Source organism: Xyrauchen texanus, chromosome 32 (genome assembly GCF_025860055.1).
Source record: "Xyrauchen texanus isolate HMW12.3.18 chromosome 32, RBS_HiC_50CHRs, whole genome shotgun sequence".
In the NCBI taxonomy this organism is placed as follows: Eukaryota; Metazoa; Chordata; class Actinopteri; order Cypriniformes; family Catostomidae; genus Xyrauchen; species Xyrauchen texanus.
Window position 1 is genome coordinate 19,650,966 of NC_068307.1, and position 16,488 is coordinate 19,667,453.

The window sequence follows — 16,488 nt, forward strand, 5'->3', positions numbered from 1 at the left end:
TTCACATTCATTAGAATTAAAATTTCGTGTCCTGGTGTTTATTATTAATATAACAGATTCATTTATTCATGGATTTTGATTCCAGTGGCGGCTGCATAGGATTGTTTCCAATTTCCAATAACTCCAGAGCGTTGTAAAGTCCAAAAGTCAACATGTTTTGAAAAAGGATAGATGTAATAATTTCCAAAATTCACAACATGTTTTTATCTAACGAAATATTCCACTCAATCCATGTTTGTTGGCGCTTAGACTTTCAAAACCCTTTTCACTGTGGTGGAAAAAAACTTGCTGTACACAAAGCGAGGCACGCACCTTCCGGGCAGTCTAGCAGCTAATATATAATATATATAGGCCTATGTATGTGTATAGTCTAGCACTATTATATATTACAAAAAAGATCAGTATTATGTAGGACTATCTCATGTCAGCTTACGCTCCATTTGATCCATATTATTCTATTTTATTCAATACATTTTTAGGGTGATGACGATATAAAATATGACGACAGACATTAGAAGCTTCATTCTAAAACCTCAATAGAAGTTTCGAATGTAAATATGACATGACATTTGGTACAGTCTAACGGTCAGAATGACCACTATGGCCATTCTAGTAGGCTAGTTATATAATTCCGTAGTTCTCGTGTTAAATGCAAGTACAAGTACAAGTCTATTGCTTGATTAGTGTCCTTTGGCAGATCAAAGCGTGTCTCAGCCATGACAGTATTACAAATGTCATAGACAGTAATGTCTTTGTATTGAAGGCCAAGTTTAAAATATATCTCTATAAATTCATGCGCATCCATGCTCTCAGTATCTTTGAGTAAATGAATGATGGCAATGACGCAATCGAAAAGAGCTATACACACACCGGAAACTGTAACGCTGCGCGACGCTGAAGTATCTCGTGCGCGACGCTGATAGTTCTCGTGCGCACGCTGAAGTATCTCGTGCGCGACGCGATAGTTCTCGTGCGCGACGCTGAAGTTCTCGTGCGCACGCGATAGTTTCTCGTGCGCACGCTGAAAGTATCTCGTGCGCGACGCCATAGTTTCTCGCGCGCGACGCTGAGTATCTCGTGCGACGCGAAAGTATCTCGTACGACGCTGAAGTTTCTCGTGCGACGCTGAAAGTTTCTCGTGCGCACGCGAAATTCTCTTAGATTTTTTTTTGCACAGGTCACTCGGGGCTCCGTACATGGGTGACTACTTTGATGATGCTAAAATATAACATGGTTTTGATTTATTTTGGATTTTGTTTAATCACAACATAATTCCCATAGTTCCATTTATGTTATTCTATAGTTTTGAAAATGTGAAGAAAAAATTATAATAAAGCTTTTTTACCGGTAGTGTATATGGACGAAAATTCGCAGAAGAGTGGTTAGATTTAAAGGTGAAGAGTGTATTTTCTGCTCCACTTGAGTCACCAAACAGATTCAGACCCCACCCCAAAATCACGTAATTGGTTGAACCAGACTGGTAAGGATGCTCAAACAAACAGAGCTTACTTCTAGTTGACACTGCATATTAAAGGGAAAGTTCACCTAAAACTTATAACTGTTATTATTTACTCACCCTCGTATTGTAACAACCCTGTATGACTTTCTTCTGTGGAACACAAAAGCAGATAATTGAATACAATGAAATGATGAACGGTGACCAGAGGCTGTCAAGCTAAAAAAAAAAACATTAAAAGCATAATAAAAAGAGTCTAAATGACTTGTGGGCATTTTTCCAAGTCTTCTAAAGACATATGATAGCTTTGTGTGAGGAATAGACTAATGACATTTAAATTTAAGTCATTATTCACTAAAAATCCTTCCTTCAGATTCTTGCATGAAAAGATTCATGTTCAATGATGACAAGAATGATGGTCACTTTTCACTTTCATTGTATTGAACAACATTGTTACAGCAGCTTTTTCAGATTTTTGCTATAAATAATTCCTTTTGTGTTTACTGAATTCATACAGGCTTTGAAATGCAATTTTTGTGCCAACTATTCCTTTAAGATGGCATAGAAACACACTTCATCTATAAAGTATGGCAGACTGGTTAAATATCACAGGAACTTGCATAGGAGTTGCATGACACAATAATAGACCCTATAATGTCTCTTTCTAACAGGCCCCATAGAGGTGCATAGTAACAGGTAATGCACAAGTGTGTGTTAGTAGTGTCAACCTCTTTTAATTACATATGTGCCAGAGAGTCTGGCTATTGTCTACTCCATGGAGAAATCAAGGAAAAGGCTATACAACCAACAGACAAACACACAGGAAAGCACTCAAAGCACACTGAGCAGGGTTAGGAAAATATGCTCACACCTGCTTCTTCACACCTACCATCTGAAATGTCAGTACTATATATATATAGAGAGAGAGAGAGAGAGAGAGAGAGAGAGAGAGAGAGATAGTTGCAAAGATAGAGAAGAGAGACAGATTATTTTGCAATTGACCAGAGACTAACGCATAAAAAAACCACAGCAGATGGACAGATTCCACAAGTGCTGTGAAAACAGAGATCGGAATGAGACTAAAGATAAAAGAGATGTTCATTGTTGTTTATTGGTGGTTATTGCAGCTCTGTGCACAGGCAGCAGGGCTTCAAGCCTGGCAGAACTTTCAACTCAGTGAGAGATCAACTCAGCATGCTTGTGTGTGTGTGTGTGTGTGTGTGTGTGTGTGTGTATGTGTTTTCACCCACAATCTCGATGCTTTAAATACCATAGACTGTGAAAGCCCACCCTTAACGTTCCTTCCTTCCTACAGACACACACAAACACAGCCTACTGAAAGAAGATTCATTGTTCATAAGCATACACACAAAAAATTTGTCAGGTAATGAAAAACGTCTCGGTTACTATCATAACCTCCATTCACCGATGGAGGGAACAAGATGTTGTGTTGATGTAGTGACACTAGGGGTCACTCTTGGGAGCCCCAAAATACCTCAGATCTTTGAGAAAAGGCCAATGAAAATTGGTGAGTGGAATATACATCTGGGGTATCGCGGCATAACCCTCGACTGACCCGCCATCGAGGGTGGTGAGAGCGGACGAGCTGAAGGGTCGGTTTCAGCCAGTGGGCTGGCCTGTCTCATCCCAGCACTGGACGGGAACAGACGAGCGTGCTGGGGAAGGAGGATTACCCATGAGACAGCGATCGTGGCGTCAAAGGTGGAGAGATAATCGCTGCATCCAAAAACTACACAAAGATGGACGGGCATCTTTAAAAAGAAACGTCTTTAAAAAGAAGTTCATGTCAATGTGTTTGCTCTAATAGAGGAAAATATACTCTTTTGCTCAGAATATATACACTTTTAGCACTGTCGAAGCGCCCAGGGGCATACTCAGCACTAGGCGTGCAGATGGAGAGAAAGCCGCTGGAATGTGCCGTATATCCAACAGCAAAATGCTTCTGTAGAGGTGAATTGGAACAGCAGTGGGATTCAGATTGCTGATACACAACCGCTCGGCTCCGAAGAAAAAATCTGATTGAAAGTGGGCATTCCAGCTCCTTTTATGCTCGTATGTCTGGGGAAGTGGCATGCAAATTCCACTGGTCAATTTTCATTGGCCTTTTCTCAGATCTGAGGTGTTCTGTGGCTCCCAAGAGTGACCCCTAGTGTCACTACATCGACACAACTTTGAGTGAGTGACAGAAGGGGAACTGCTTCATGTGCTAACATAACATTTTTGACTTGTATAAAACCAGTTAATTTATATTTAATCTGAAAAAATCACCCTGACAATATATGTTACATCAAGGAAAGTCATTTTTATGGGTTAAAACAAGTAGAAATAAATCAAAAAGGTAACAGTTGTAGGGTACCACTTAACACAATGCACTGCCTGTGTGGAAAAGTTAAAAGGTTGTGGTCGAGCAATTTAATATTTTCAATGGCTGACGTAATGCCGATACATACATTATACAATTTAGTGATAGTAAATTAGATGTACACAAAATTTCTAAAAAAGAAATGCTTGTATTTATTAAAAATTCATAAAATATAGAAACAATTATTTTATTATCCAATTAAAATTCTGTGTCAGCCTAGTGGATTCAAAATGATTAAATATTGGCTGATTAATTAATCGGTTATCGGTTTATCACTGTTAGGAGTCAACAGAGATTTCACATAGAGAGATGGCCTCTTGTCCAGCCTGCACATGGGTTAACCTGATCATTATAAACAACTGGGTCATATTTCAACCCAAAATCTAAATAAAAAATATATTTTGCACAAAGAAAACCATGAAGATCTTTTACTTTGTGGCATTATTTTTATATCAATATAAGTGAATTCTTTATATAAGTGAAAAAAATAAATAAAATGTATCAAATTGTAATGGTATCGCATGGTGATGCTATGGTACTTTATTTTTAATAACGTGTGTTGGTGTGTGTGAAAGCGACTCAGACAGCAAACAGTTTTGCGAGTGTCTCTGTTTTTCCACTGGCAGGGTGTCTGGTGGCGAACTCTTTGACAGGATTGTAGAAAAAGGATTTTACACAGAGAAAGACGCCAGTAAGCTCATCCAGCAGATCTTGGACGCTGTGAAATACCTACATGACATGGGCATCGTCCACAGAGATCTAAAGGTGAGAAGGTGGGGGGCCTTCAGGTTGAACGAACAGATTAAAGGAGCTGATTTCAAACAAAAATTGTCACTCTGTGAGAAATCTGAGCTGAAAGTTTCAATTGTTTAATAATAACACAGAGTCTATGATATTAATAGTAGAGTCTGTGTCCCTAGAGCCCAGGAAAGTAGTTATAGGTAAATGGATCAATCAATGGCTCCAGTCCCATTTTTTAAGTTAAAAATAAAACCAAGGTGAAGAGTTTTACTTTGCTTAATATTAGGAATTGTACTTAGGTTTAGTGCTGTGGCCTAGCGGTGAGCGGATATGCACATAGTGTTGAGTCATGGTGTTCATGTCAACAATGTGAGTTCAAGTCTGGCTCTATGTCATTTCCTGGGCCATTATTGCTACTAAATTGGCAACATTTTAGTTTAAAAAAATATTTAATAAAATATAGATATTCTTTTAATAAAAAAAGTTTTAACTGTAAATCGATAATTTTTTTTCAATCAAATTGATTACATGCTATGCCAATTAATTAATCGAATTAATTACAATTAAACCCATATATATATATATAATTATTTAATTGTTTAAGAGACAAAAAGGTTTTGCTTATATGCTGTGATACCGTACACAAGAAGTCATTGCTTACACATACAGCTGAAGTGTGAAGTTTACATATTCTTAGGCTGAAGCTATTAAAACTCGTTTTAACCACTCCACAGATTTAATATTAGCAAACTATAGTTTTGGCAAGTCATTTAGGATATCTACTTTGTGCATGACACAAGTATTTTTTTCCAGCAATTGTTTACGGACAGATTGTTTCACTTTTAATTGACTATATCACAATTCCAGTGGATCAGAAGTTTACATACACTAAGTTAACTGTGCCTTTAAGCAGCTTGGAAAATTCAAAATAATGACGTCAAGCCTCTAAGCAATTATCTTCTGATAGGCTAATTGGAGTCAATCAGAGGTGCACCTATGGATGTATTTTAAGGGCTACCTTCAAACTCAGCGCCTCTTTGCATGACATCATGGGAAAATCAAAAGATAGCCACCTTGTGAAAGGTTAACCAAAACGTTTGACCCAAGTTAAACAATTTAAAGACAATGCTACCAAATACTAATAAAGTGTATGTAAACGTCTTACCATTTGGAAAGTGATGAAAGCAAAAAAAGCTGAAATAAATACTTATCTATTATTCTGACATTTCACATTATTAAATTAAAATAGTGATCCTAACTGACCTAAGACAGACAATGTTTTCTATGATTAAATGTCAGGATTGGTGAAAATCTGAACAGATGTATTTGGCTAAGGTGTATGTTAACTTCTGACTTCAACTGTACATACACACATATTTTAGCCATCCATCAGACCAGTTGATCAGCATGTACAATTGTGCTCTAGAGTCAGTGTAATATTGTACATTAACAAATTGTCTAATAGCTAATTCTGTTAGTCCTTAAGCAAAGTTTGTTTATAGTCAGGATGATCAATCCGATTCTTGATCAGGCTAATTAGGCCTGTCTGCTGACACACAAATAGAGACTATCTATGTGTTTGTGTGTGTGTGTGTTTGTGTTAGGTCACCTAACCCATGTGAAAGTGAATATTTATGGCCATAGACTCATTAGCCTGTTGTTTGTGTCTGTGTATTTGTGCTGCAGCCAGAGAACCTGCTGTATTACAGTATGGATGAAGACTCCAAGATAATGATCAGTGATTTTGGCCTGTCAAAGATCGAAGGTTCAGGCAGTGTGATGAGCACAGCGTGTGGCACACCAGGATACGTTGGTAAGATACGGCTCCATGCACAAATAAAACACATCTGTCCTGCAGTGTGACATGCTATACCACATCTAGAACTATTTTTCTAAATCTAAAGTTGATTCAAATTGGTTGGTCAAATTGTAAAAAATCATAAAAGAAAGGGTGATCAGTCACAGCATCTTAAATAAACCCTTTCTGTTTTACATTAATATTAGGCAAATTTCATGAGACGATATGAAGCATAGCCTCACAATTCGATACAATATAATACAAGCACCCACAAATGTTTCGCACAAACTTGGATTCAACATAAATGCTAAACATCACAACATAACAATACAATGAAATACTTCAAGAACTGACCAATAACTGGACAAAACAAGACAAACATATAACTTATACAAGAAGGTGCTGATGAGGGATTGGAGAACATGTGAGGAGGATTGGAAACAGATGGCAGCGATTAGGGCAGTGCATTGTTGGAAATGTAGTTGTAGAAAACTGAAGACATAGGACAAAAGAAGCATTTCAAAATAGGAGTCCATGGAACAGAATGGCGAATAACTGTGACATAACCCCCCCTTTAAACGGCGACCCCTGGCACCCCAAAGATGGAAGGTGACGCAGAAGTTGAGGAAGGATACAAGGAAGATGATCAGGAGGCCTGGGAGGGGGGCTTCTGTGCTGGTATAGAATTGGGAGGCCTGGGAGGTTACCTCAGGGCTGGGAGAGAATTGGGAGGCCAGGGAAGTGGCCACAGGACAGAGACTGAGACAGAAGGCCTTGGAGGTGGCCACAGAGTAGGGACTGGATCAGGAGGTTTAGGAAGCAGCTCTAGGAAGGGAATGGAGTGTGGCGTTTTGGCCACAGAAGATGGAAACTTAGGGGGTGGAGCCAGGGAAGGCGGAGCCATGGAAGGCTCGAGGGGCAGAGCCATGGGAGGCAGAGGCAGGGAAGGCTTGAGGGGTGGAGCTAAGGGAGACAGAGCCAGGGAAGGCGAAGCCATGGAAGGCTCGAAGGTGTGGAACCATGGAAGGCAGAGCCATGGGAGGATCGGTGGACGAGGCCATGGGAGGCTTGAGAGATGAGGCCGTGGAAGGTTCTAGGAATGAGGCTGTGGAAGGCGGAGCCAAGGGAGGCTCAAGGGGCAGAGCCGTGGAAGGCAGAGCCATGGAGGGCTCAGTAATAAGAGCCGTCGAGGGCCTGGAGCAGGGAGCTATAGACGAGAGCGCAGGGGGAAACTGGGGAACGACCTCAGTGGTCGTGAGCACTGGCATCGACTGCGGAAGGACCTCAGTGGTCGTGAGCATTGGCAGCGACTGGAGAAAGACCTCCGTGGACGTCAGCACAGACTGTGGAGCAGGTGTCCTTTTCAGTCTTTTCTGGACAGCTGGGGATATTGTTACGGGAGCGGTCGAGACTACAGGCATTGTCTCTGGGACGGTCGAGGCTACATGCATTGGCTCTGGGATGGTCAAGGCTGCAGGCATTGGCTCTGGGACGGTCGAGGCTACAGGCATTGGCTCTGGGACGGTCGAGGCTAAAGGTATTGGCTCTGGCTCGTTAACCTTGGTATGCATGGGCTCTGGCTCGTTCACCATGGCAGGCATGGGTACTGGCTCATTCACCGTGACAGGCATGGACACTGGGTCGTTCACAGTGACAGGCATGGGCACTGGCTCGTTCACCATGGCAGGCACGTGAGCTAGTTGTCAAAGTCAACTAGCCATATATACATAAAAAGAATATAATATGTTTTTTAACAGCTATGTTTTATGATTTTCCAACTTTCTTTAGGTGAACGTGTGTATTTTCACAAGCTTTTTGTATACTTGTGGACCCACTCTTTCTTTTCTCTTGGAAGACTTTTATGTATAGCAAAAACTACATCTAAAGTTTAGATATGGGTTATTCTTAAAGAGTGAAGCTTGGGTATAAAAATATCCTAATGTAAATTAATCTGATTTGAATACTCATAGCATGAGTATGTCAGAACATATTTGAATATTCAGTCAGTTTACCATTAATAGAAATAAATAGGATGCAATTGAGAATGGGATAATTATTTATCATCCAACTACTGGAGCCTGTGGAATTTTATTTCTGTGACTTACAGTACCTGATGTTTTGTACTTGATGAAAGTTTGAGATGGTAACCATGTGAATTTAAGTTTATTTGTTTGCTCTGAACTGCAGCTCCTGAGGTTCTGGCACAGAAGCCATACAGTAAAGCAGTGGACTGCTGGTCAATCGGGGTCATCGCATACATCCTGTGAGTATAGCGATCACTGCTGCTTATAGATGTGTGTATATTGTTCCATCTTTCCATGTTCTCTCTGTATACTTTGTCCTTTGTATGCCTGAACTAGGGCTGGGTGAAATAATAATATATACCGTGACAACGAAATAAAGTGTCAATCAATAGAGATTTTGATATATCGGCATATGTAAATATCCACGTGCGTGCATCTATCAGTGGGTCAAGTTAAGTCATATTTATTTGTATAGTGTTTTTCACAAGACACATCGTTTCAAAGCAGCTTTACAGAAAATCATGCTTTAACAGGAAATTAAACTGTAATATATATAAAGTCTTAGTCATCATTGTGTAATTGTAATTTGTGTATACAAATAAATAATTAAACATATAAATACATTTTTTATTTAGAACCACAGTGAGCAAGGACCACAAAACTCTTAAAAGTAATGTTGGTTAAAGGAGAAAAATAACATTGGGAGAAACCACTGTGGGAGCCAGTTACCCTCTAGCTAAACATCATGAATGTAATGCCAATATTAGATATATGTGTGCAGTCCAAGTCATGGTTTAAAATTTGTATACTATGTAAGTGTTAAGGGCCAGTGTTTAAACAAAGAGTTTGTGTGATCTGTAAGATTAATTACTAATATCTTTGAAGTCCATCCTGTATTAACGGCATGATCACATAGATGCATTGTCCTTTGTTAGTAGGCTGATGAAGGCTTTTGTTGGCAATTAATTGATAGTCTAAATATTCCATTTCAAGAGTATAGTCCATCAATAAACAAAAGTGATGCAGGCAGAGATCAATGAGATTGTCATTTCGGTGTGGTTCGGTGGGGTACATCCTAAATTCAAGGTTCAGACAGTGGCATATGAAGTATCCAATGTCTAACAGTTAGAGTCGGCGTACTGCAGTGCTGCTCTTGTGCATCATAATTATAGTTTAATGTGATCTCATGTTACATTAAATTATATCAAACAACTATTCGACAATGAAAAATTTGAAGAAAACGTTTTACTGTTGACGGTGTCGATAAAATCGACATATCGTTTCAGCCCTAATATATTATGAGAAATGTTTCTGAGAAATGGTAAAAAATCTAACACCTAAGTTCTTCACTGTAGAAGATGACGTAACAGTACATCCATCAAGAGTCAAATAAAATTTTAGCAGCTTATGTTTCAAGGTTTTTGGTTCAATAATTCGTACCTCTGTTTTGCTGGAATTGAGTAGAAAGAAATGTCTGTACATCCAATCTTTGATTTAATTGATATACTATGCTAATTTGGAGAATTCTGAAATTTCGTCTGGTTTAGAAGAAATATAAAGTTTGGGTATCGTCGACATAAAAGTGGAAACTTATTCCACAATTCCTGATAATATCTCCTAGGGGAAGCATATATAAGGAGAAAAGCAGAGGCCCTAAAACTTATCCCTGTGGCACTAATGCCAACATAATTCTCCAGCCTATTAAAGAGAATGTCATTATCTATGGTGTCGAAGGCAGCACTAAGATCTAAACGCACTAGAAGAGAAATGCAGTCGTGATCAGATGATAAGAGGAAGTCATTTGTAACTCTGATAACTGAATATCGATAAATGCTAATCCCAATATCTCATTTTAATTATCAATGTGAATGTTGAAGTCACCAACAATTAAAGCTCTATTTACAATAACTACTAGATCTGATTAGCAATGAGCAATAGCAACAGCTATGAGCAATAGCAATGATTCTGAAAATTAGCAAATTCTCCAAGGAAAACAGAATACGGCCCTGGTGTGCATCTGTATTTTATGTGAGTGAGGGAAGTCTGCTGGACTCGAGTGAACTTGCATGCTCCAAAGATAGTGTACAGCAGGCTTCCCGATGTGTGTGCTCTAGATTCAGGAGAGCTCAGAGCGAAATCACTTGAGCTACTCAATCCGGCTTCTCTCACGGCGCAGACCACAAAACTTACATGACTCATTCTGAATTCTAAAGAGCCTAAACATTTTTTACATAATACATCTTATGTATTTTCTTTGTTGTATTGCTTTGAGAAGATGTTGAGTTTCTGTAAGAGAGTTTATAATAATAACAACTTATACTTAAACCCTCCCCTCTACATACACACAAATGATACGGCTGAGAAGGTCATCACAGTGATCGTAATATAACATTTTTCCTATTGTGACAAGATTTTGGTCATATCGCCCACCCCAAGCCTGAAATGAATGAATTCTCAAGAACTCAACTGACATGCATGTTACAACTCACTATTGCTCTGTCTCCTCACAGTCTATGTGGCTATCCTCCATTTTACGATGAAAATGATGCCAAGCTCTTTGAGCAGATTCTAAAGGCAGAGTATGAGTTTGATTCACCGTACTGGGATGATATCTCTGACTCAGGTAAGTTTCCCCCACAAGGAAGTCTTTAATACCTGGAGAAAGCTATCTGTAAACATTTCCATTATCAATGGGAATCCCATTGGCATTCGCATGAGTGAAATTTGGAAGTGGAATTCACAATTTGAATTCTGCCATCTTTGGTCCTAGACATTCAATTCTGGACACCATTATTTTTTTAGCGAGTTACCCTCTTCAAGAATCGGGCACTCGTAAACTATTTACTGTAATATAATTAAATATTTACAATGTATATGTTGCTTTCAAAAAAGTTAAAAAAAATAAATAAATCAGAATACACAGCTACTTTTGAATGGCTGTCGGACACATTTAAAAAATAACGGACACATTTACCTCTTGGTTTCCCTTCTTAACCCAGACTTTCATGAGATCCATCCATGAGTTTCCAAGCTTGTCATTGGTTCTTTATCACTTATAAGGCATACAAAACTTATCAGTGTTTCCTGATCTTTTGTCAAACGGTACTGATCAACAAATATATTTGAAGACTCTATAAAAACATGTTATGTTACACAATGTCTGATCATTTCTTATCAAATCTAGATTTAAGCCAAGTTACTTTCTTTTCTTTCTTTTTGTAATTGTTTTCTAATGACACTATGGAACATGTTACAGTTGAAGTCAGAAGTTTACATACACCTTATGTATTTAAACTCAGTTTTTCACAATTCCTGACATAGAAAATATTCTCTAAGTCAGTTATCACTACTTTAAGAATGTGAAATGTCAGAATAATAGTAGAGATAAGTATTTATTTCAGCTTTTATTTCTTTTATCATATTCCCAGTGCGTCAGAAGTTTGCATACACTTCGTTAGTATTTGGTAGCATTGTCTTTAAATTGTATAACTTGGGTCAAACTTTTTGGGTAGCCTTTCACAAGATTCTCACAATAAGTTGCTGGAATTTTGGCCCATTCCTTCAGACAGAACTGGTGAAACTGTGTCAGGTTTGAAGGCCTTGTTGCTCGCACATGCTTTTTCAGTTCTGCCCACTTAATGTTCTTGTGGATTGAGGTCAGGGCTTTGTGATGGCCACTACAATAACTTGAAGCCAATTTTCCACAACTTTGGAGGTATGCTTGGGGTCATTGTCCATTTGGAAGACCCATTTGCGACTGAGCTTTAATGTCCTGGCCGATGCCTTGAGATTTTGCTTCAATATATCCACATCATTTTCCTTCCTCATGATGCCATTTATTTTGTGAAGTGCAACAGTCCCTCCTGTAGCAAAGCACCCCCACAACATGATGCTGCCATCCCCATGCTTCATCCTTTTTTCCTCCAAACATAACAATGGTCATTATGGCCAAACAGTTCAATTTTTATTTAAACAGACCAAAGGACATTTCTCCAAAAAGTAAGATCTTTGTCTCAACATACACTTGTTAATTGTAGTCTGGCTTTTTTATAGTGGTTTTGGAGCAGTGGCTTCTTCCTTGCTGAGCAGCCTTTCAGGTTATGTCAATAAAGGACTTGCTTTACTGTGTATATAGATACTTGTCAACCTGTTTCCTCCAGCATCTTCACAATGTCCTTTGCTGTTGTTCTGCTATTGATTTGAACTTTTCGAACCAAACTACGTTCACCTCTTGGATACAGAATGTTTCTCTTTCCTGAGCGTTATGATGGCTGCATGGTCCCATGGCGTTTATACTTGTGTACTATTTTTTGTATAGATGAACATGGTACCTTCAGACATTTGGAAATTGCTCCCAAGGATGAATTAGACTTGTGGAGGTCCACAATTTTGTTTCTGATGTCTTGGCTGATTTCTTTTGATTTTCCCATGATGTCAAGCAAAGAGGCACTGAGTATAAAGGTAGGCCTTAAAATAGGTTCACCTCCAATTGACTCAAATTAGCCTATCAGAAGCTAATTGGCTAAATTACCTAAAGGCTTGACATCATTTTCTGGAATTTTCCAAGGTGCTTAAAGGCACAGTTAACTTCTAACCCACTGGAATTGTGAGTCAATTAAAAGTGAAACAACCTGTCCCTAAATAATTGTTGGAAAAATGACTTGTGTCATGCACAAAGTAGATATCCTAAACAACTTGCCAAAACTATAGTTTGCTAATGTGAAATCTGTGGAGTGGTTAAAAATGTGTTTTAATTACTTACACTTAAGTGAATGTAAACTTCTGACTTACACTCTATGTCATGCAACTTTAACAATGTGCTCTTTTTTCAGCCAAAGATTTTATTGTGCATTTAATGGAGAAAGAGCCCAGCCTGCGTTACACATGCGACCAGGCTCTCCAGCACCCATGGTAGGAGTTCAGATGCAAACACTGTGACTGATTTTTATCAGTTATACTGTAAATCTCATATAAAGGAATTTAATGCATTTAGCATTATACTCTTTCATGCCACAATTTAATGCATTAAAGCTCATATTACTATTTGAAAAAGGCAATCTGAAATTGTGTCATAAACCCTGACCTTTTAACTTTTCAAACAGCTATGAAAGGATGTAAGAATATTATGAGCAAGTTTCAGTTTAAGGTGATCTCAAGCTTAAAGGAATAAGTCTGTCATCATTTACGCATCCTTGTGTTCTTCCAAACCCATATTAATTTCTTTCTTCCGTAGAACACAAAATGTAAAATTTTGAAGAATGTTCAAGGGGCCCTTTTCCATACAATGAATATGTACGATGATTTACGCTAGGGCTGCTATTGGAAAAAAACGACATAGCAATATTTTGTTTTTCTGCTATATATATTGCAATTATGAAAAAATACAGGATGACTTCACCAGATGACTTAAATAGCTCTATTTGAGAATAATTGAAAATTACGTTTTACTTTTTGACTTATTTGGGTAGTTAATTTAATTATAATTATTAATAGTGTTTAGTTCACCATGTTTCCATTGTAATCATGTAATACTCTTCTATCAATTCAGGCTGAAGTCAATGATCTAACATGTTATGATATTAATAATGCATGTTGCTTACCCTAAAATAAAGGGGCTCATTTGTGAATGAAGAAGTGTGGTGTCTAGAAGGGATCCAGGAGATTACAGTAGGCTTTATGTCTGTACTCTAACCAGGTTAAAACAGAGCATTACACTGAGGAAGTTTCATTATCACAATAGGAATTAATGTGAATAAATGTTTAGAAAACAAATAACTTACCACTTGTTGTCTGAGTGAATCAACACTACTTGCTGCGGATCAGCTGCAGAAATCTGTGCAGGGCAAGAAATACAGCCAGAAACTCTAGGCAGTTGATGTGCCAACCCAGCCGCGGCCCTATCCAGTAGCCAGAGGCTGCATGCCCGTTGCACATAGCACCCCAGCCTGACTGGGAGGCGTCTGTAGTAACTATGATGCGTCTGAACACCTGCTGTAGGGGGGGACTCCTGCCCGTAGAAAACAGAGATCTGTCCAAGGACTGAATAAGTGACGGCATGAAGGGGTGAGGGTCACATGTTATGTGCTGTGGTGCCACGCCCATCTTGGAACCTGAGTCTGAAGCTAGTGCTGAAGCGGTCTCATATGCATCAACCCGAGCGGCGCGACCGTCACTGAGGATGCCATATGCCCCAGAAGCCTCTGAAATTGTTTCAGTGAAACCGCTGTGCCTGGTCTGAACGTACTCCGGCAGTTCATCACAGACTGCGCACACTCGCTTGTGAGGTGTGCTGTCATTGAGACCGAGTCTATCTCCATGCAGAGAGAAGAGAACCGGGGAGAGCTTGCTCTTTTCCCAGTTGACCCGAAGCCCTAAACGGCTGAGGTGCCTGAGCACCAGGCACCTGTGTGCACAGAGCTACTGTCGAGAGTGTGCTAGGATTAGCCAATCATCAAGGTAGTTGAGTATGCGAATGCCTACTTCCCTTAACGGGGCAAGAGCTGCCTCTGCGACTTCCGTGAAGATGCGGGTAGGTGACTGAGGAGGAGGTTCTGTAGCGGCGACTTCTAGACTCGTCACCACCTGCCGGCCTGAGGTGCAAGTGAGAACATGAACCATCTACAAATGCTCGGCTCCGAAGAAATAATCTGTTTTAACAGACGCATGCTTCTCTCCTTTTATACACGTATGTCCGGGGGAGGGGCATGCAAATTCTGTTTGCCAATTCTCATTGGCCTTTTCTCAAAGATAAGAGGTAAACCGAGGCTAACATCAACACATTGTCGAGTGAGTGACAGAAGGGGAACTACTTTTATGGTGCTATTGTGTCTTGACAGCCCAACAGTGCAAATACTTTGCTAAACCTCTCTTTTTGTGTTCCACGGCAGAAGTCATACATGCTTAAAATGATATGAGAGTAAATAAATGACAGAATTTTAAATTTGGGTGAACTATTCTCTCAAACTGAATACTTTCCAACAGCATCTGAGACTAAAGGAAATAGATTTTGTGACTGAATGTGCTGTTGCTTTTATTGGCCCAGATACAACTAGATGAGACTTAAGAAAATGAAACTTTTTTCCCTGCCTCAGGATCGCTGGAGACACAGCGTTGGACAAGAACATCCATGAATCTGTCAGTGCCCAGATCAAGAAGAACTTTGCCAAAAGCAAGTGGAAGGTAAATCCATGCAAATGAAGCAAATCTGCTGTTTGACATCAGTGAGAAGACTTCAAATAAGAAATGTCATTTTGCTGAGTTTAATTACCTGTTTATTTTTCTCATACACAGCAAGCTTTTAATGCCACAGCAGTAGTTCGTCACATGCGCAGGCTACAGTTGGGAACCAGTCAGGAAGGTCAGATGCAGTCCACCCTACCCAGCCCCTGCCACGGACACCTGCTGCTGCCCGAAGGGGACGAGGATGAGAGCTGTCAGTCTTGAAACATTTCACATTTACATTTCTTTTTGTGATTTTGCATATGCTTTCATTCAGACTCAGAATGATCAGTTATGTTTAAGCAACCAAATACAGTATATACTCTGAATTTGTAACCGCAGTGATGATCATATACTTACATTTACTTTGTGTTCATTTAAAGTACAGTACAGCATTTAGCATAGTGTTGGGTGAATGTTACAATGAAATATGCTGGTCATTTTTCATGACTATAACACTGAAAGATTTTTTAGGTGTACCAAATACAATAGAACACAGGATATTAGAAAGTGTACGTTATAATCAAGTCAAGTCAAGTCAAGTCAAGTGGTTTTTATTGTCGTTTCAACCATATACAGTTAGTACAGTACACAGCAAAACGAGACAACGTTCCTCCAGGAACATGGTGCTACATAAAAACAACAAAGGACCAACACAGGACCACATGAGACAACACAACGAAATAAAATACCTATATAAGAAAAACCTACATATACCTATATAAAGTGCACGTGCAAACATGTGCAAAAAGTACAGGACAGTACAACAAATTACTGACAATGAACAGGACAATAGACAGTGCAGCGCCGACCAGTACTCAGTAGTGCAAAAAGATGACAGTTTCTAAAAATGTAAACATAACATACT

General features: G+C 39.2%; 1 protein-coding gene across 3 annotated transcripts in view; it reads left to right on the forward strand.

The window, feature by feature from the left end:
- LOC127625788 (calcium/calmodulin-dependent protein kinase type 1-like) overlaps window positions 1-16,488 on the forward strand; it is a 103,246-nt gene that overhangs the window by 76,063 nt on the left and 10,695 nt on the right. For all 3 annotated transcript variants that reach the window (XM_052101140.1, XM_052101141.1, XM_052101139.1), the window contains 7 exons: window positions 4,466-4,604; window positions 6,267-6,393; window positions 8,566-8,641; window positions 10,913-11,025; window positions 13,235-13,313; window positions 15,494-15,581; window positions 15,693-15,834. In XM_052101140.1, coding sequence (XP_051957100.1) covers window positions 4,466-4,604; window positions 6,267-6,393; window positions 8,566-8,641; window positions 10,913-11,025; window positions 13,235-13,313; window positions 15,494-15,581; window positions 15,693-15,834 — 764 coding nt within the window. The remainder of the gene's footprint in view (window positions 1-4,465; window positions 4,605-6,266; window positions 6,394-8,565; window positions 8,642-10,912; window positions 11,026-13,234; window positions 13,314-15,493; window positions 15,582-15,692; window positions 15,835-16,488) is intronic.